General features: G+C 32.1%; 1 protein-coding gene across 40 annotated transcripts in view; it reads left to right on the top strand.

Annotated features, from left to right (window-relative positions):
* Nucleotides 1-13,711, top strand: part of LOC129803875 (serine/threonine-protein kinase mig-15) — a 79,811-nt gene extending 66,100 nt beyond the window's left edge. For 21 of the 40 annotated variants that reach the window (XM_055850721.1, XM_055850703.1, XM_055850728.1 and 18 more), the window contains 6 exons: nucleotides 2,891-3,046; nucleotides 3,122-3,289; nucleotides 3,379-3,528; nucleotides 7,411-7,545; nucleotides 7,612-7,686; nucleotides 7,788-8,626. In XM_055850721.1, the coding sequence (XP_055706696.1) occupies nucleotides 2,891-3,046; nucleotides 3,122-3,289; nucleotides 3,379-3,528; nucleotides 7,411-7,545; nucleotides 7,612-7,686; nucleotides 7,788-7,961 (858 nt within the window). In that variant the 3' untranslated portion in view covers nucleotides 7,962-8,626. Of the gene's footprint in view, nucleotides 1-2,890; nucleotides 3,047-3,121; nucleotides 3,290-3,378; nucleotides 3,529-7,410; nucleotides 7,546-7,611; nucleotides 7,687-7,787; nucleotides 8,627-12,631 lie in introns of those variants that run through there. The other 19 variants (XM_055850706.1, XM_055850704.1, XM_055850720.1 and 16 more) reach the window with 1 other exon arrangement.
* The last annotated feature ends 8,444 nt before the right edge of the window (nucleotides 13,712-22,155 follow it).

The following is a 22,155-nucleotide window of genomic DNA, read 5'->3' as shown; positions in this document are numbered from 1 at the left end:
AGCAACTACTTCACACAGTTAGACCTCATTTGCAGAAAAAAACAACGAAAATGAGGGTGCCTATATCGCCTAAAATTGGAATTGTTGAGCAATTTTAACATTTTAATTTGCTGAGTTGAAATTAATTTGAGCAACCACATTTATGCTATTTTAGCATATTTAAACATGTTTTGGTGGTCCAAGTATTAGTTTATATCAATAAATAAGCGAAAATCTATTAATTCAAATTATTTTTAATGCAAAATAACGCATAGGAACAATTCATCTGAAAATTAAATTGAATTTACAAATTGAAAAAATTCCTAGTGTGATAGCACGGTTATGCAACTAACAAATTTGCATTTTTGAAGAAAGGGCTTTAAATTGAACCACTACTGGTAAAAATAAAAGGATCAAAATGATCCAAATTTGATCCTTTTGCAAAGGATGGATCAAATTCCGAACTCTGAATGCACATTTATCATAATAGGGCATGTTAATTTGATCCATCCTGTGCAAAAGGATCAATTTGATCCTTTTATTTTTGTCAGTGACTTTATAAGTTTTTCTACATTAATTTTTTAGGCTTAATCATTTTTTAAAAACTAATTTTTGAAAAGTTGAAATCTATCCAATACTGTACCGTACTTAAAAATCATCCTGTTTAAATTCGATTTTGTTTTGATGAGCTCATACAAAAAGCTTATCAAAAGCTTAAAAACTTATCGAAAATTCAAAATGACGAATTTTGCGGACAGGAATGGACGAAATGTTCCCTTGGACTATCTCCAAAACATGTCTAAAAATGAAAAAAAAAAAAAATGTCAGAGCTATTTTCGAAAAAACCAAAAAAAATCATGGTTTTGGTGTAGTGAAGGACAGGGGTGCGGACAAAAAGGAAAACAGACTCCTCCTCTAGCAATATAGATTATGGGGGAGGGACCACGGAAGATCGGAAATTGATATGAGGCACCGGTCAGTTTCTAGATCGAAAAAAATATATGAAAAGTAACAAAAAAATATTTATTTAAAATAAATCAATTACGAGTAGGTACTTTGCCGATTAATTACCGTTTGAAAAAGGTGCACCCAGGATGTAAATTTAAAGACCTTTCCAAAACATCTAAATTTAATCAAATCGGTTGGAAAATAGGCAGTCCACCAAGTGTGGCTGAACCTTAAAAAATTCAAAATTTCAAAATTTCTGGTCACAGGACTGTCACTCTTAAGCATGTTTTTGGGACTTTTCTAGAGGATTTTTTTTCACTAGAATCGGAAATCTGATTAAAATGAAAAACAAAATAGCAAATACACAAAAAAATTAAAAATTGTGATGCGATGGATAAAAGATAAATAAAGGTAATTTCTTTCCCAAAACAGCACAAACAAATATAATAATCATTATCGATACCTTAACTATTAGAATTTTTTCATAGTATATAGGGGAAAGTGCTCTCCCTTCGAACGTTCATGCCTTTGAAGAATGTGAATATGTTTTTTTTTTTTGCTTTTCGTAAGAGATTTACACTGAATTATCACGGAATTATCAACAATTCATCATAAGCCAACTAATATTTAATGGAAAAGTGTAAGTCTCTTAAAAACTATAAGAAAATTCACATTATTCGAACGCATGAACGTTCGAAGGGAGAATATTTTCCCCTACAAATTACCAATCAATTATTTCTATAATCTTTTGATATAGAATTATCTCAAGGAGTCTTGAGATATTCGAGTTGTCACTATTTCCAAACAAAAAGGTTTGTAAAATATCTGAAATAAGAAGAAAAGAGGTGGAAGAGCTTCTCCGCTTTGCGGAATACTCGAACTCACTTGATAGAGCTTTCCGTGCATCACCTTCTCGTGCTATTTTTTGTCCATTAAACTTTACTTCGCTTTACTTTCAAATTTAAACAAATCGACTGTGAAACAGACCGACCCAAATGGCTTGACTTTGAACTTTTCGAAAATTCGATATCGAAAATTTTTCGATTATGGGTGTCTATGGTCATATTCGTATGACCTACTTCCAAAATACATGCAAAACTAATGGAAATCATTCCAGTGATTTAATTCATTATTTTTGGACATGTTTTTGTACATTTCGCTCATATACGAAAACATTGAATCATTCCTATTAACGGTTTTTCAAAGTCAAAAGTATAAAGAGCTTAGAAAGCTGATTATCAACCTGAATCCCAGGCTTTCGGCCTTATACTTCTGGATTCTGAGCAACAGTCTTGACTATTGAGTTCCTTTAGAACCGTATTATAGTCTTCCGGGTGATAGAGTGGCACACATCCCGGTTAATTTCTCATTGTCAACATAATTCGCATTTGGATTCTTAAGTTGTCTGTCAACTCTTAATCTCCGAAAGTTCTCCATCTTTTTCCAATTACTCAAATCAATATTTACACGCATTTAACCAAAATGAAGCTGATTAGAATTTCTTTAAACGACAATAAAGAAAATAAATAAAATCCAAAGCCTACTACGTTAAACTTTATGTCAAGCGATGGGGAATCTCTTCGCGCACACGCTTTATGCCCTAGACACACTTACGACTTAAATCCAGAGACTGCTTAACGTTGTTATAATCAATATATTGGTTTGACTAAATTCCCATCACATTCCCACTAACTAAACCGTTTCTAGGCTCTAAACCTAGAGACGGATTAGTCAAAAACTGATGGAAATGTAATCTCGAACTATTTTTAGGCGTCTACTCACTAGTAGAATATTTTTTAAATGCCTTTTTAAAGCAAATTTCCCATATCCTTGTAGGTAGAAACGTCAGATTTTTTTTTTAAAAAAGGCATTTTTTTAAAAAAAAAATTCTACCAATGTGTAGACGACAAGGAGGAATCAAAAACGGATTTATTTAAAAAGAAATAATTTGTTCAATTCGAAGGTCTATCAACTCATCTCGAGGCGTCGCTTCCAGCAGATGGAAGTGCTCGAGGGACAAAATATCTTGGTGACAATTTCCGGAAAGAAGAATCGTGTTCGGGTCTACTATTTGTCATGGCTGAAATCCAAGATCCTCCGTACAGATGGTCTCTCAGATGTAAGTTTTCAATACTTTTTTGTTTTTATTGTCCTTGAATAAATTTATTTAAATGTCATTGATGTGGAATTGCAGCAAGTTGAGAGGCGCAATGGATGGATTAATGTTGGTGATTTACAAGGTGCTGTTCATTTCAAAATCGTTAAATATGAACGAATCAAGTTCTTAGTGATTGCATTGAAAGACTCGATAGAAATTTATGCATGGGCTCCCAAACCCTATCACAAATTCATGGCATTTAAGGTAAGTGTCTCTTCCCCTTTCTAAATTCATTTTCTTGTATTTGAAAATTATGTGAAAATTTCCAATGGGAATAAACTTTATATGAACAGAGTTTTGGAGAACTCCATCATCGACCATTACTCGTGGACTTAACTATTGAGGAGTCATCGCGTCTCAAAGTGATATATGGATCTGCTGAAGGCTTCCATGCTGTCGATTTGGATTCAGCTTCAGTTTATGACATTTATCTTCCTAAACATGTAAGTTTTTGTCTTTATTACTTTCGTTTTTTTTTGCGTTGTTTGCTATCGATCTTTTCTTGTGTGTTGGGGAAGTTTTGTTTAATAATCTTAATAGTGTTTTTTTATAATATATATTTTATATGAAGAATATGAGGGACTTATAAAATTTCTCACACAAACTTTCCCATCATTTCCAAATTTTATTTGGTTCTTCAAAGTGTTTCTACTTAATTTTAATTAATTAAATTTCCTCTAATTAATTTAGAATTTCGGTATTTTATTACTGTTCTTTGATTGTTATTCGACGGACATTGCGGTCCTTGTTTAGGACTTTCTTCAGGGTATCAAGAACCCTATATAAGCTTATAGTAGCTAGGAATCTTTACAGACGACCTTGGAGTACCTTTAAACCTAGAACGCGAGAAAATTCGATTGTGAGTCGAATTTTAGGGGCAAAGAATCGTATCGAACAAACTGTTCTCGGCGACGGATAACATTGGCTCGACGATCTGGGCTTATTACTGGTTTTTCCTTTTGTTAGTTTTCTACATGGCTATATAAAGAATTGCGCCATGCCAATTTTATTAACTTTGATCGTCCAGATCAGAAACTCAATGCATTTCTTTATCTCCGAAATTGACTTAAAACGGTCTTCAGACCAGAGATTTGGCCCAGTTCCCAAAGGTTTTAATGTTCGAATATCAACTAAATTTATTAGTTTTTCAGAATATTTCATTTGCCCTTAATCCAATCCAAAAAGAAAATCTTGATCAATATAATATCAGAGCAGTTAAGCCTTATCTGAACTTATCATATGTTAATCCAGTTGTCATTTAAAGGCCAATAAGTCGTATCATTATTATGCCCTAGGCAGACTTATGCCCTAGACACACTTACGACTTAAGCCGAAGGACAAATTAGTGGAATATTATGGAAATGAAGTTTAACTATTATGTCAAATATAATTACGCTAAGCCGTTTCTCGGCTAATCCTCAGGTTTGTCAAGGCCCTTACACTTTAACTCTTTCGTCTCCTTTGGGACTCTTGGTACCCATGGTAACAACAATTATTTTAGACTATCTAGAATCGATAAAAATCCGATTCTTCTGGATGATTACAAACTACAAGGATGTCCAAATCTAGGATATTTTTTGCAGGATCCCAATTAACTCCTGAGCTTAGATATTTTTGCAGATATTCTTGCAGATATCCTGACTTTTTTTTTTATATTTTTAGACCAGAATAAGAAAAAACCTCTCGGGGCCAATAAGTATGATAACTAACAATTACAGATTACATAAATTCTGTAATTCTGGACATGTTATGGTCCGGAAAGAGTTAAGCTGAGAGGCGGCTTAGTAGGAAACTGATGAGAATGTAGTCTAATCAATATTTTGATTATTACGTTAAGCTGTCTCTTGGCTTCAGTCGTAGGTGTGTCCAGCACATTACAAAATCGTAACCAGTTGTGCCGTTTAAAGAAAATGACCAGTGATAAGCCCAGATAAGCTTATGGTAGCTGAGATTCTTTACAGGTGACCTCTAAATGCGTACAACTCGGGATGCTTGCAACTCGGAATACGTGGAAATTCTATTGTGAACTGAATTTTGGGGGTAAATAATCGCGTCGAGTAAACTGTTTTTGTCGATCGAAATGAATAAAATTGGCTCGACGCGTTTCTTTACCCACAAAATTCAACTCACAATCGAATTTTCACGTATTCCGAGTTGCAAGCACCCCGAGTTGCACGCATTTCGAGGTCACCTGTAAAGAATATCAGCTACCATAAGCTTATCTGGGCTTATCACTGGTCATTTTCTATTTTAAATAGTCTGAGTGGGGAAGACCAACAAAAGAAAATAAAGTTCATTGAAATCGGTTAATAAATATTAGAGACAGAGTCCGGTCCATATAGATATAGTAAGGGTCGGGGTACAGTGGGTTGGGATGAAGACGGATGGGATCCATCGTTAGAAAGATCTTGATCTCAGATATAATTTATACAAAAAATTTTGTCAAAATCGCTTCAAAAACACCAAAAATGCAGTCCGGTCATGACATTTGTAGTTATAGCTCGGGTCAGGAAACATCGAAGGAGGAGAACGATCTACCGTTGGAAAGGTCTCGACTTCAGCTACAAAATATTAAAATTTAAAGAAAAAGCATCTTCTAGTTTTCGAAATATTCGAGATCGATTAATCGAATATAGAATTTTCGATTAATCGCACCTTCGATTAAATCGGATGAAATTGGGGTATCAGAATGGTTGTAGTACTTAATGAGAGCTTTCCAAAACACTAAAATTTTTCAAGTTCTGATAATTAGAACCCAAGATATGGCCATTCGAAAATTAAATTTTTGACCCCTTCTAGCTCGGGTCAGGAGGGTCGGGCGACCTTAAGTTTGATATTGATCGAAAGCTCTTAGGCCCAACTATAACATACTAAAATTTGAGATTGATCGATGCCATAGGGGCTGAGTTATTGAGAAAATCAAAATTTGGTGGTGTTTCAAAATTGTGGTAAGAGGGGGTGGGGGGTGGATCTGATATCACCTACTTCTAGCCGCCCATCGCCATTTAACCTTTGCCGAAAACCGCTTGTCGATATCTCTTTCCGTTCTCTCTTCTGAAGTGGTTATACGACGGACGGATGGTCGGACGGATGGACGGACGGACGGGACGAGACGTCCACGAAAATTATTTTTAGCGCATATGATATTCGTGATCTATGAGTGTCAATCTCATAGATCACGTGTATATCTAGAATTTGGGCCCGATCTGACGAGGTCGGATTGCATCTAGGACCATAAAAGCTGAGATTGTAAGGAATCTCATCTAACTTAGTTCAAAGAGAACTAAAAGAAATTTGATATTTTGCAATTTAAGGTTTAACTAAAATTTAACGCTTTATTTTGTGTTTTTATTTTATTTATGAACATTATGTGAAAACTTTGAATTTGAATATTTGAATAGCACTAGGGTAAATGTCCTAATTCAAAGCCATTTCCAGACGCTTTAACTTTGACAGTAGATTCAACACATTAGGTTCATATTTTTTCTGAAGAGAATTACATAAATTTGCTCCTTAACTCTTCTAGAATGTTACTGTTTAGGGAAAATTCTTTAGATATAATTTGAAAACTTCTTAAATACAAGAAAAATACGCGAGCGTAAAATGCTTCTATTGGAAACATATTAATCCAAATGGAGACAAGGGAAAGTTTCTAATTGGAGATAAACAGTGTAAGTGAAACCGCGACGAAAGGCTTCCAAAAAATTGTTGAGTTGCTCTTGAGTGCAGAATTTGTTCTTATTCCTGGTATTTTCTTCTTTCCCATCTAATACAATAAGAAAATCTCTAATAAAAAAATCATACTTCCGGGGTTTCCTATTGAAGCATTTGCAGACACTTCAGAAAACCCTTTTTGCTCACGAAATAACAAATAAAGAGTAAAGAGAGTTAACAATAAAGAGTAGCACTTAATTTAACTAAAACTAGCCAGAAATATGGCATAAATGTTAAACAAAACGAATAAACAACAGTCACTTTATCGTGTTTTTCATTGGAAAACATGGTCGATCGATGAAAAATTCGATAGTGAAAAGGTACACTTTTAATTTTTCTGAGAAATTAATAAATTAAAATTTGTGAATATGAATGGATTTTTGCTTCATTTGGAGCAAAATTAACTAAATAATTAAACTGTGGTATAGAAAAAATATAAATATAATAATTAAGTACTGTATTTATCATGAATGCAATGACGTTTCCATTTGGAATAGCGAAAAATTTCCATTTGGAGCAGGTTTTGAATTAGCTTAATTTACCCTAAATAAGAAATTTAATTTTCAATTTTTTGATTGTAAATTTTTTCTGTATTTTTTTTGTATACTTAGACTCAGGGCCCAATAATTCCACACTGCATTGTTACGCTCCCCAATTCGAATGGAATGCAACTCCTTCTGTGCTATGACAATGAGGGCGTCTATGTGAATACCATTGGGAAAGTGTCAAAGAATATTGTTCTGCAAGTGAGTAGTGCAGATTGTTTAGAATGTCTTGGCATTCCTGCTGAGTCATTTGTGTTTGTCTTTCAGTGGGGAGAAATGCCGACTTCTGTGGCTTATATCGGAACAGGACAAATCATGGGCTGGGGCAACAAAGCAATTGAAGTGAGTCAGGAAGCCAAAAAGAAAAATATGTCTAAGGATATTTGTTTTTACAGTGTTGAATTGTTTTTCTCTATTCTTTTTCTTGTTTTTTGTGTATGTAGATTCGATCAGTGGAAAGTGGACACTTGGACGGTGTTTTTATGCACAAGAAAGCTCAACGTCTCAAGTTCCTTTGCGAAAGGAACGACAAAGTGTTCTTTAGCAGTGCCAAAGGTGCTTCGTCGTGTCAAATTTACTTTATGACACTGAACAAACCGGGAATGGCTAACTGGTAGAAATCTTCTTTATTATTATTACATTTCTTTTCTTTTTAATATTAAAGAAAAAAAATCATTCTTGGTTGGATCATCATCCCTCACTTTATTTGCTATATTTGACTTTTTTTTTAATACATAATATTTAAAGGAAAATATTAATATTCTCATATCATAACATTTTTTTTCACACATTATACACAAAAAATTAATTCTTGGTTCAAGAGATTTTATCATTGAATTTTCAATTTTACTTGATCAGTTTCAAGGAAAAACCTTCTGCATTTTCTCAAGACAAAAAAATAATAATAAAATTTAGGAAAGTACACTACAAAAAATACTATGCAATTTTGGGAAATATAAAAAAACAAACCGCATGAGATAAGTAACTAATATTAATGAAAAAAAGAAAAGAAAAACTGAGAAAAAACGTAAATATAGAATTTTTATAATGCATTTTTTAAAACTTGAATGTCACTGTATAAAAAAAAAGAACACAATAATCACTTTTAATCTGCATTTTATAAAGTAAATTAACTACAATTTTTTGCATAGAACATGTTTAACCATAAAGTACAGTTAGTAAGATGAAAGGACAAAAAAAATGGAATGAGAACCCTGTGTATATGTTAATTATTTAATTAAAAAAAAACAAAAAATGCAAAATTAAATTATTTTATATGCCAGTCATGTGAAATTGGATTTTAGTTCGTTTTTCTTTTTGTTTTTTTGAAAAAGAAATTAAGAAAATAAAAAAGCAGGTAATAAAAATATTTTAAAAAAGAAAAATTTTTGAGTGAATGAGGTTAGAAAAGTTGCTAAAGCATGAAATTTTGGTGTACAAATTTTGCAAAAGAACAAAAAAGAATATCTTTTTTAGACAAGATAAATAAAAATCAGGGAGACTCGCTAAAATTTCTTTTTTACCGCAAGAAATAAAACAAAAACAATAATTTTCCAGTGAATATGGGTGTATTTAGCTGAAAAGGAAATGAATAAATTGAGTAATAAAATAGTTTAACTCTTTTATACTCGCTACTTAACAATGGAAACACCTTAACATAGAATTTTAGCATCGACATAAAATGGGATTTTATTTATTGAGATAGTGAAACAGTAACATAAATAACGATAATTTTGCTTACGGAAAAGGTTATAACGTTTAAAAAAGTAATTAGCCTCATTTTTACAATATTGACAATATTAATTCCTTAGGGAAAAACGGGGTAGTTTCTTCCAGGACATTTTTTCATATTCGCTTTGAGTATTGGCTGATTGGAAATGCATAACACAATTTCCCTACATTATTACGAGATTTTTTTCAACTAAAAGAAAGAGTTTCTAAAGTTGTGCTTGTCTAAAATTACCCAGACTCCCCTAAACACCCTTAAAAAAATTATAAGAAAATTGCCTATTTACTGAAAATCTTTCTTTGTACAGAGTAAAATTTGAACTCAGAATTTTTTTTTTGTTGCAAACAAATGTTTGTCAAAGAACAAAAAATGCTCATCAAGTGATCATGTTACGAACAAAGTTTGTGAAAAAATACAATTTTTTTCGGACTTTTTTTGAGTTATCCGACTTACGAAAGATTGCCACAGAATTTCCCAGAAAGATTCCACAAACATTTACGAACAAGTTTACAGAATATTTTTTCTGTGTACTACAAAAAAGTTTCAAATTATTTTGCTAAAAATGGTTTTTTGTTTACTTAGAAACCAATTTGAAAAATTTTTACGCAACTTTTCCAAAAATCCGGCAAAAAATCTGTTTTTTTGTAACAATCCGACAATTTTTTTACCGAAATATTTTGTAATTTATTTAAAGAACATAACAAGATGGTAATGAAAAGATATGTCACTATTTTTTTTCAAAGTTTGTCAATAGGAAGTTTGTTAAATTGCGAGAATCTTCTTGAAAAACTTAGCAAGGTTCAGTTGGCCATGTTTACAGATCTTTTCCTTCGGAATAGAATATCAACTATTTACAAAAGTTTAACGAAAAAGTTTGTCAAATTGAAAAAATGAAGGATTATGTAAAATAAAAAATAATGAAATTTTGAGCCCTATTTTTGGAATACAGTAGAGTCTCGCTATAGTCCATATTAGGTTTCAAATTTGACACTTGGGTCGCACTATAGTCCATGTAATTTTTTAAAATTATCAACGATTTTTAGTATTGAAATTGCTCGACGGCTTCCACTTTCTTTGCGATTGTGGTACTTGTCCTTGCTCTCTTCATTGTGGATCACAATTATCACAACTACTTAATAAAGTTTGCCAAAAATATTAAAATAATTATGCATGTCGCATACTAAAAAACATAACCTAACATAAAATCAGTGTTTTGAAATCAACGGTCAATAAATTGTGGACTATAGAGCGATGGCCTATAGCGAGACTCTACTGTATATAGGAGATTAAATTCAGTTCAATAGGATACGAGGGATCATATTGAATTTGCCGTTTACGTGAAATGAAAACTAAAACAAGTCTCAATTAAATGCGATGATGGAAATGGGGTCATACGCTTAGAATTTTAGAATGAAAGTTTTAGAGGTAGTAAAAACATTTCACTGCTCGAACTCCACGGAGAGAGAGGTAATCCCTCATTTTTTTTCAGCTCCCAAAATTTCCACCTTCCACAAGAAATCTTCACGTATCAGACGATTTCTGAAAAAAGTCGCCACGCTGTTTGTCTGGCTGTCGCCAGCTCTAGAGGCCAAACGGTAAGAGATAGCGACTTGGGTCCTTCAGGGGACCCACCATAACCTTTTAAGGATGATTGGGTCACCCGCGTCACCAGTGACCCAAAAATGAAATTCTTCCTACGGCCTTTTAGAGTTGTATTTTGCTTTTAAAAGTTAGAAAAAATTATTTTTTCTGACCCCCAAATTTTGACCTTCTCGTTCTCAAAGGGATAAGTCGACCCAAGGATCGTTAACATGCCCTTATTTTACCCCTCACCCTTCCTTTTCCCCTCCAAAACCATGTTTTTTAGGATTGTTTGAATACGTGTAGTGCAATTTTTTTCATTTTTGGATATGTTTTAGAGATTACCCAGGCGGACATTTCGTCTATATACGAAAATACCGTTGAATCATTCCTAATAACGATTTTTCAAGGTCAAAGGTTAAAAAGACACTAGAGAGCGCATTTATCAAGCGAATGGGTTCACGTTTGGGCTCGTTGGAAAGGTCTTGGAATTTCCGACAAAACTGAACCGGTTTCAATCGGTTTTGAATCGATAATGAACCGGTTCATAACCGATAAATAATTTTTATACGAAAATCAATTCTATTTATTTTTAAATCAATTTTGGAGGATCTTTTGAATGATTTATAAATCGGTTAAAATCGGCTGAGAACCAGTGAATAATAATGATGCGAAAGTATTTTTGAGGTATAGCATCTCAGTCACGAGTTCGAGCATTTCGCAAAGCCTGGGACGCTTTGCCACCCCCTTTTAGGTCCGTAGTACTTGAATTTAGGTCAACTTAAGTGGACAAAGATTCCTATAGTATCTAGGAATTTATATAGGTCTCGTTCTCTGAAGTTTATAATATCTAATTAAAAAAAAAACGCAGTAATTAAAACCGCCCCTTTTTTTGCAACTACCGAGTTTCCCTTACGTAATTCAAACAAAAATTTTGAAAGGGGCGTGGCCAATTTTTCATGAGAGAACTGCTTCAGTGCTGTTCCTGAATCGAAATAACGGAGAATATTTTCGAAATGAATATTACTCAGTAAAATCCGTGCATTCAAACATAGGTCAATTCGACTCTTTTAGTTGAGAAAGATCGATAAGGCTTTGTGCTTTAAAGGAAAAAAGTTTTGTCAAATTTACAAGAAATGTTTGTCAAAAAGATATTCTTCCATACATGGGAAAGTTTTGTTAAAACAGCGGTCAACTGGATCTTGTTAAAAGTTTGTCAAAACGGGGTTTTTCCATACAAAATGTTAAAAAAAATTGTGAAATTGTCAAATAAGATTTTAACAAAATCCGTTTGTTCGCTTAATCTTTTTCTTTTCAGAGTAGACTTGGGCAAGAAAGCAAGTACATAGGCTCAAAAGGGTCCTTTTGTTCCCTATTTTCCAAAAAAAAATTCTAATTTTCAAGTTCTATATTAATGTGTTTCCATTGTGAAGTTTAAAAATGGGTATTTTAGAGTAAATTTAGCAATGCATTTATCCCCTCTTTATAAACGTGTAAATAAACAAAATGAAGAAATATAAAAGATATAATTACAGAAAAATCGTACTTTAATAAGTAGACCATTAAAGAAAAAAAAGAAAAATTAAATAAATTCTCAAGTAAAAGGAAATTTGTAGTTGTATCACTTGATTTGGGAACAACATTTGCCAAGTTAGAATTTTATTCATTTATTGTTCACTGTCTTATATTTTATTTGGCAACTTTTGTTTTTCATTATGCACAAGAGCAATGAATGTAACTCACAATTCCGCCTCAAATAAATTATAGCATCTCTACATTTTCTATTTAAAAAAAAATCATTCTCATCATCCACTGACAAAAGAATTCATTTGCCATAGAATTTCAATTTAAAACAGAATAGAATCATATTTAAAGTGATTTTTATTTGTTTTTCATATTTTTTTTTTAGAAGAGAAGAGAGAAGCATATTAATTAAAATTCTTCTTTTTTTCTCTTGTTCTTTTTCTCTTCAAACAGGTGCGCATAAACTTTTGGCGGATCATCGTCAAAATGATTTCCCACACACTCAAATTTATAAAGACAGCCTCAACACATTGAAAGTTGACAAAAAAACTGATAAAATCATTTGAATAGAATTTTAAGAAGCATTTTTAAAGTAAAAGATCAAAAAAAAAGAAAGATAATGAAGTAAATTTCTGTAGAAATATTGCTCAAGTATTTTATTTACTGCCGGATGAACAATTATAATGATGGAAAAAAACGCATAAAAATATTCTTTCATTTGAAAGAAATAAAAAATAAAAAAATATAAGGAATAATAGTAAAAAAAAAACAAGAAACAGTTCAGTAAAATTTACTAGTAAAAAAAAATAGTTTTAAAAAAACGTGAAAAATAATAGTAACAAACCTACAAAAAAATATTGTGGACGAGGAAACTTTTTCTAAAAAAAAAAGAGAAAATAATTATTAGAACAAAAAACCCTAACTAGAAAGATATAACTTTTGCACAGTGAAAAAAAAACCGATTAAAATTCTTAAGTAAACCTCAAAATGACGCCCAATTCAATTTAGAATTGAACGTGTTTTATACCGAGAACAAAAAATTATTAGCGAAAAAAATACAATGGCTGTTTCGTATTATTACGTCACTTAGATTGGTGAGAATAACAAAGAATGGAAGAACACGCAATGAGCAAGGAAAATTCGCATTAAAAAAAAGCATGGAAAAAATTCGCTACATTGCTAACAAAAAAAAAAAACAATTTTTTTGGTGTAAACGTGAAAGAAATTAATGAAAAAATCTTATACTTTTCTCTGAAAATGTATTTACCGCATTTTCCTAATTGAATTTTTTATTGCTATAATTTATACGATAATTAAAAAAAATTAGTCAGTTTTTTATTATTTAGTATTTTGATGATAATAATTAAAAAAAATATATATATTCTTTTAGATGATAAAGAAAAAAATACATGAGAAAAAACATACAGTATAAAAATAGTGTATTATGATGGTGAATTTAATTTAAAATCGATTTTTTTTATAAAATGTTATGAATGCAATACTTGATGAACAAAATAAAAGTATTCAAGGATATTTTTGTATGTTTTTTCTTCCTGTAAGAATATTCATTGAGTTGTTCTTTTCTGGTTTTATTTTTATTTATTTTTTTATTTTAAAATTTTCTATTTTTTCACAGCTGAGACACATGAAGAATCGATGAATTTCAGGGAATACATCGAAAAACTCCTGGAATTAGGCAAATTTCCATTTCAAAGTGAATTACCTCCAACGGATTTCTGACTCCGTCATTTCTGCAAGTATTCGTTTATTCTTTATCAAAATTTTCCTCCTGTTATTCTTCAATTTTATTTAATCTTTGTTGTTAAACACTACCCAAAAAAAACGCTGACCAAATGGCTAAAAAGCCATATTTTCCTCCCAACTTTGAAGGCACTTGAGAAAATGCAGACAATTGAGTGTGAGTGGAAGAATCAATTGTGGAGGATTTTGAGAGGAAGACACAAACACAGAATCGTCACTATTTATTATTTCTTCTATGTGAGATTGTAATTTGTCTGCAGCGAAAACAAACAAACGAAGAGAGTCTGTGCGAGACGCTCATTCGGCACATTGAGATAAGATTTTCAATCTGTATCTTCTCATTGTCTTTTTATTGTGCACTTGTGCACTTTTTCATCCTAAAAAACAGCTAAAGACACAACACGCGCTATCTTAAGAAAACTTCCGGAAAAATGGTCTGAGAATGTTCTTTTATTTTTAATCTAGGCTAGATTATTACACAAGCTAGATTATTACTCCTTCGATCATATTACCCTTTCTTAGGGGCTCGAGGACCGGAAACTTCCCCAAGAATTAAAGTTCTAAAATGCACATTTTGTAAGCCTTGTAAAAGGCTATTATAAGGTAAGAACTTGAAACGGGTTTGTCCTATAAAACAGCTACAGGGACGACATAAAAGCAAATGATCTCTGATACCTCTGCCTTCATAGCAGAAATCATAATATTGTTATGTTCTCTTTACTTGGAAACGAAGCTCCATGAAATACTAAAGAATCAGTTTACTTGGTTTACTTTCACTAATATTTAAAAACCACAATCATCTAACTTCACATCACTGTTCCAATTTCAACATTAAGACAACTTCACACCGTAAAAATCTCTTCAACACATTCACTATCAATCAACACGCATTTTTTATCATTCACACAAGATATCACACATCATCTTGGCCATCAGGCATCTTTGAATTAATTTATAATTACAATTTTATTAACCTAGTGTTAATTTATAAGTGAAATAAAATATTTGAACCGAAGAACGTGAAAATCGGTCTTTTTCGCCGAATATTAATCTCTATAAATCTATCACAGGTTTGTCCAGGGACTCCTTTTGGTTATCACTCATACTTATCGCAGAAACATTATCATTCATTATCACAGGTAACATTCTTTACCATTACTAAAGTTCTAATCTAACCCATCCCCAGTGGCGGATTATAAAGCGTGCGCACGTTAAAATTGCACCCAAGAATAATGCTTTAAAAATAAAGTCTAAAAAAAATGAAAATAAATTATTAGAAATTAAATGAAGAAAATAGTAAATTTCCCCGGGAAATTAAGAGCAAATTTGGCGAAGCGTAATTGTTAATTAGGCGATAGACGTTTTTCAAATTTTTGAAAGTTTTTAAATTGACCCACTGAAGAAGACCTACACCAAGGGTCGAAAGCTTTGGAGAAAAACCTGATTCTTTTGATTTGAAAGAGGAATATTTTCTGACGAATACCGGAAGAATTGAGGAAAGCACATACACTGAGAGAAATCCGAAAATGTTAAAATAACATTCCGGAAATGTTAATGTTACCCTGCAGTATTGATCTGAAATCGGTGTAAATATTACGCTTTTTAGGTGTATTAGGGGTTAAACTTACCCTTTTTCATGCCTATTTTACCTTTAAAAGGTGTAAAATTAATATTAAAAAATGTTGATATATCTTTACACCTAAAAAGTGTTAAAGTTACGAGAAAAAAAGTTAATCGCACCCTCATTTTTTCTCAGTGTAGCTAAAGCCTTTGTACATCAGGCCCCAAAATAATCAAATTAGATTTAGCATTGAATTTTTGAAAGAAACTTTCAAGAACCTTCTGAGATTCGTAGAGAATGTTTTTCATTCCATTTTTGATCAAATTCTCACTATTTTCTTGAAGGAAATGTCTTCTTGGTGGTTTTAGTAAGCTCTTAGCTTACAAAATTCGCCGAAAAATTCAATTTAAATTTTATTTTTAAATTAAAAAAAATAGAAAAGATTTTTTTATCGGAATTTCCAACCCAGGAACAACCCGTTTGGAAGTGTTTTAGACGTTCTAGAGTTTTTTCCCACATGTGAAAATTCATGACGAATTTCAAGCAGAAAAAATATTAAATTAAAATTGAAGCTGCTCTTGATCCCTTTTCCTTAAAAAAAATCCTTTTGAAAAACGAATCAAAGCTGCTTATTATCTATTCGAACCATATAACATCGTCAAAATCAAATTAAAATAAGATTTTTTCTGATTTAGGGCATTTTGGTCTAAGTCAGAATATCGTTTTGGGAAATTGTTCTCAAGCTTAAAATTCAATTTGCTCTAGTAAAAAGTTACTCAGGTCCATGAGAACGTATTTGTAAAACTTGTTCAAATTCGTCAAAATCCACTTAGAAATAGAATAAAAAGCTATGGGGTAAAGTGATATAATTTAGAATTAGTGCTACAAGTTGGACAATTCGCCGGTACAAGTTGGACATGGCTTTTCTCTTGATAAATACAGTACAAAATTTGTTTTTAAGCACAAGGAACCAAATTATAAAACTAAAACATTAAGAATATACAAATAAAAATGAAGTATTAAATTTATCAAGACAAAAAGCCCCGTCCAAATTGTACCATTCTGACCAACTTGTACCACTTTACCCTATTTACTCGGAAAACTGCTACTAAGTGAAACACATTTTGGCAAAGTTTGGGCTCGATCAGAGAACATGAAATTTTGGTAGGATTGAGGTCAGATTGTTAAGAATCTCACCTAGTAGTGATTCATGGATCAAAACTAATAACACACTCAATTTTACATTTCCTTGAAATTGATAAAGTGCTGCTTAGCTAAACAAACTGATGAGTATTGTTTTCTCTCTAGAGTTATTTGGTCATTTTCACGATTTTGATCCTTCATATGGCGAGAGCTACAACATTTTGGGTGTAGGATACTCGAAAAACAATAGCCATTTCTCATCACCTGTACCACTTCGATGCTGAGAAATCCTTCTTTCATACCGCAACGCCAAAATATCGGAAACATTTCTTTTTTTCAATTTTAGTCTGTTTTTTTTTTTAGTCAAGTCATGCGCCGCCCATTTTCCTTCATTTTAGTATTTCCAATGGTAGGAGAACGTAGGCATGGTTTGCACACAGTAAACCTTCAAACGATGCGAATTTTTTCCTTGTTTGCAAAGAGTTGGTTTCGTTTTATGAGGTTAATAAAGATTTCTTATGGCTAAGAAATGCCGAACTAGCTCTTTGCAAAGAGAAAATTTGTATCGTTTTAGGGTTCACCGTGTGCGAACCATGCCTAAACTCCCCTGTATATGTTTCAAAATATTTTACTGAGTCCATGTTTAATGACTCCGAAAGCTAATATTATGATCTTAATCCAAAAACGTCTCCAGGTCGGTGCCCTTGATTGTTCTTTGCGTGGAAATCGCCATTTATGACGCATCTAATCAATTATCTTGGGTGGTTTTCGATAACTTGTTCGTTAGGGGAAGTGAGGGATGGTTCGCACGCTTTTTGGAAGTCAATATTTAAGATTTTTTTCTGGCTGAACGGTAAAATGGACAATCAATTGCGCTACACCACAAGAATCTGTGGTCTTTTAACTTTCTATGCGTGCCTCATTCACTGCCGTAAAATCTGTTCTTCTTCCTGGACAGGAAAATGAAAAAAGTATGATGATTTGTGCGAACCTTGCCTGTGGAGGCAAGATTCGCACGATGGGTTGTTAAGGTTCGTCATTGCATTTTTTCCTGGAATAACTCTTGCTCACAATTAAAAATTATTTACCGATTATAAGATTCAAGTTCCACGAATCCAAGGAAACCATTATGTTACTAAAAGAAGGTATCTAAAACAGTTTTCTTCTAATTTTTCTGAAGCACTGTTTTTCTTGCAAATTTATGTTGAAAAATCGACTGAAATATGAAAATTTCAAATGTGACAACCCTAAAAATTTATCAGCTGTCTTTTTTTCATCTTCCTTTTCCTTTGTTTTCCTCTTTGAGGTCATGTAGTGATTTTAAGCTGCTGGAGTTACCTGATGAGTTGGCGAACCATAACACTTTCAGTGGTTGAACCAATACGTAGTGTAGAATTTAGGATTTTTTCGCCACTCGGAAAATAATTTTCCTCCGATGCAAAAAATATTACGTAAATATCAACCCAGATTAACCCTTCATCTATTGCTGTAAGTGTTTATTTCTGAAAATCAATTTAACTGTGAGAAATCGCACGAAATGTGAGTCATCAAAATTTCCCATTTTCCGTGTAAACAGACGGAATTTCCACGGGAATTCCCACGAGCAAATGGTAAATTTGCTATACAAGCGCCCTCTGCAAAAGTGCACGAAACTGCCCGAATGTCTTGAAATATTTTGAATTTCAAATGGAAATTTTCCGTTGGAGGGTGAAATATTCAATTTTCTAAAATGGAAAAAAGCTATCTCGCTCGAGATAGCTTTTTGCTTCCGGAGAATTCCGAAAATTTAATTTGGAGTGTTTTTAAGCAAATAATATATGAAAAAAACATGTAAGATCTCCTGTAGTGATCAAAACATTGATTTTAAAAGCAAATTTGAAATCGAATAATAATATTTATAATAATTTTGAAAGGATTAGTGTTTCTGGATTAAATTAAATATTCATCAATAACATTTCAGAAGAGGTTTAAATGATTGGAAAGGCAGATTCAAAATTTATCTTTTTCAATAAATCCCATTATTAAAAAATGTAAAGAATATAATAATATAGATAAGGAAATACAAAGAATAGTAAGAACTATCGAAGTTCACTGATGAAAATTATAGCCAGAAACCGTATAAACTGCCTTTTCGGATATAAAATATTACTTCAATATTTTTTATTGTTTACTTTTTTTTGGAAATAAAATTTTAAAATATTTTACAGTCTTCTTGTTTTTTAAAACAATTTGTATTCAATTATTATACAATTAACTAATTTTTGTAAACATCTCTGTTCCGAATATATTGACTGCTTGGTGACCCAGGGATATTTTATACATTTTCTTCCAACACTTTATAAAATTTTAAATTATCAGCACTACAATTAAACGAAAATTAATCAATAGGTCCTATCAGCAAAGATATCCAAAGCCTGTCGTTGATTTATCCACTTTAATTGAGGGTTTTTGACAAGATATTTACGCTATAACAACGTTTCTAATCATTTCTCGAGAAATTTTAAAAGATTTTCCATGAAATGTATTAATAGATAATATTACTAATATCCTTGTGGTATAATAAAGCCACTTTAATAAAATAAAGTACGTAAAATATCTTCTAAATACACATTCCGTTATTTATATTCGGAAAAAACACAATTTGAAATTCAAATCTTCGGAGCATTTTTGTGTTGCGCTTGAAGTCCACCAGAGGCGCATAGAGCGGATGGTAAAAATTTGACAGTTCAATATGGGAATTTCCATCCGGAATTCCCATCCGGAATGGAAAATCTCATGGGAATTCCCGTGGGAATTCCGTCTGTTTACACGGTTTAGGCCATTTTTGCATTCGTGATTCTAGAACCTAGGAAAGAAGGGCTAGGTTGCCTATTTTTGCAATGAAGAAGAGGTTTATGATTATCTATCTAATGCCTAAGAAATGAGGAACTAGCACTTTTCAAACAAAGAGAAAACTCGGATTGTTCGAAGGCTCGCGCGTGCGAAGCATCCCTCACTTCCCCTATACACGTTTTTAATCAAATGACGTGCTTTGCTGATTTATTTTTACTAGTTAAAGTGGTAAAATAGCACATCCAACAAATACTAGTTTTGAGTTGAGATATATCTAGGAATTGTAACTAGATATTGTAGGCAGATAACTAATCTCCATCCATCTGTGAACGGCGGATTTTAAATTGAGGAACTAGTACAACCAACTTTAGTAGGGGAATTCTATAACAATATGACATTGTCATATGACAAATTTTTGTGGTTAAATTCAAGAGCAAGACGACATTTAAGGCCAATGAGTATCGAATTGCTATTACAAGCAGCTCTATAATCCTCTCAATTGTTGATATGGCTCACAGTTTTGAATATTATTGCCAAATTTACCACATAAAAGTTTCAAAATTTATCTTCTAACATTGTCATACTGTTTCAGAACTCCCCGACAGGTCGTTAAAACTTGTCATAATACTAGTTGCAGTGTCTCCATATTTGGCATATTATCAGTTTTAATTATCCTTTACAAGTGTGCGAAAGCATTTTCAAACTCTGTAAAAATTCCGCAGAAATTCTGCAGAAACCTCGCTGATATTCTGCAGAAATTCTACAGACATTTTGTAGAAACTCCACGGAAATTCCGCAAAAAATCCACATTATTATGTCCCAATATATTCCAAAAAATTTCTCGTTGTTGCTGTTTTATAAAATCAATTATATAGAACTCAAACGAGAAGCTTTGAGAAATTAATAATTTTTTGAACATGCGGCTTTAAGTACTACTTTAGTGACATAAATGTCTTATCTCATTCCTTTCAAAGAAATAAAAAAAATTAGTAAGAATTGAAACTGCCTTACCCTCCCCTACATTAGTAAGTGAAAATATTACTCTATATTTTGTTTATTCGTAATCGCAGAGATGAAACATTAACAATTATCTCTAGAATGCAGGGCTATTGAACTAAATAAAATATTTTGGGAAATAAATATTCATGCGGATAATGCATAGGGTAAATGTCCTAATACAAAACCATTTCCAGACGCTTTAACTTCGACAGAAGATTCAACACATTAAGTTCATATTTTTTCTGAAGAGATTTACATAAATTTGCTCCTCGAGTGTAAAATGCTTCTATTGGAAATAAATTAATTTAAATGGAGACAAGGGAAATTTTCTAATTGGAGACAAACAGTGTAAGTGAAACCGCGACGAAAGGCTTCCAAAACCCTGTTGAGTTGCTCCTGAGTGCAGGATTTGTTCTTATTCCTGGTCTTTTCAACTTTCCCATCTAAAACAATAAGAAAATCTTTCCAAAAAAAATATATTTCCAGGGTTTCCTATTGAAGCATTTGCAGACACTTCAGAAAAACCCTTTTTGTTCACGAAATAGGTAATTATTTCATTTGAAAACTTCACGTACCGTTAACAATAAATATTAGCACTTAATTTAACTAAAATTAGCCATAAATATGACATAAATGTTAAACAAAACGAATAAACAACAGTCAATTTATTGTGTTTTTCACTGGAAAACTTGGTCGATCGATGAAAGATTCGATGGTGAAAATGTACACTTTTAATTTTTTTGAGAAATTAACAAATTAAAATCTTGGAATATGAATGGATTTTTGCTTTATTTGGAGCAAAATTAACTAAATAATGAAATTGTGGTATAGAAAATATAATAATATAATCATTTAGTACTGTATTTATTATGAAAACCATGACGTCTCCATTTGGAATAGTGAAAAATTTCCATTTGGAGCAGGGTTTGAATTAGCTTAATTTACCCTACTTGGTCGTTTTTGGGTAGAAGTGGAGGCTGATCGAAAAGATGGGTTAAACGTCTGTTTTCAGGTGAAATTCTTAATAATCTCACCTATTTATTTTAAAAAACCAAACAACATTTTTCAAACTCTATTGGCAGAAAAATAATTTATGTAATTTTTGATGAATTTTCAACGTTTCAAACTGCCGAACATTTCCACTAAAAAAAAAAGAAATGAAGCAAGATTTTCCACAGTTAGATACTTAAGCATTATAGATGTTCTTTTTCTAAAGAGATGAAATTCCAAATGGCCACAAAGTTGGTAATTGCTTGTGAAATTTGCCCTGATTTTTTTTGTGTTGGGTGTCTGTGCCTCAAGAGCTTCTCTTGGTAAAATTTATCGAGGAAAGTCTCTCAGCAGCTCATTAATTGAGTCAAATGGAAGCCTTTTTGAGGTGCTAAGTGAATAAATGATGCGTGTAAATGCTTCCCAATGACTTGTTTTTTCCTCTTTTTCAAAATTTTGATAAGGAATCTTTTTTGGGTGGGAAGGCTCTAATGCAGACGTTTTGCCATCTCTCAAGTGCTCCCAAACATCCTTCAAAATTTTTCATAATTTCGGGTGCAAGGAGAGATATTAGGGCGAGATCATCGATGCTTTTTTCTGTGTTTTTTTTTTTTGGGCTTACACATGTAAATGAGATGTGAAGATAAAAAAGAGATCGTGAACATGTGTTTTGTGTGTGCAGAGAATAAAA

The sequence above is a fragment of the Phlebotomus papatasi genome, chromosome 2, assembly GCF_024763615.1.
Source record: "Phlebotomus papatasi isolate M1 chromosome 2, Ppap_2.1, whole genome shotgun sequence".
Classification (NCBI taxonomy): domain Eukaryota; kingdom Metazoa; phylum Arthropoda; class Insecta; order Diptera; family Psychodidae; genus Phlebotomus; species Phlebotomus papatasi.
Note: the sequence above shows the minus strand (reverse complement) of the source record. Positions and strands in the feature narration are given on the sequence as shown.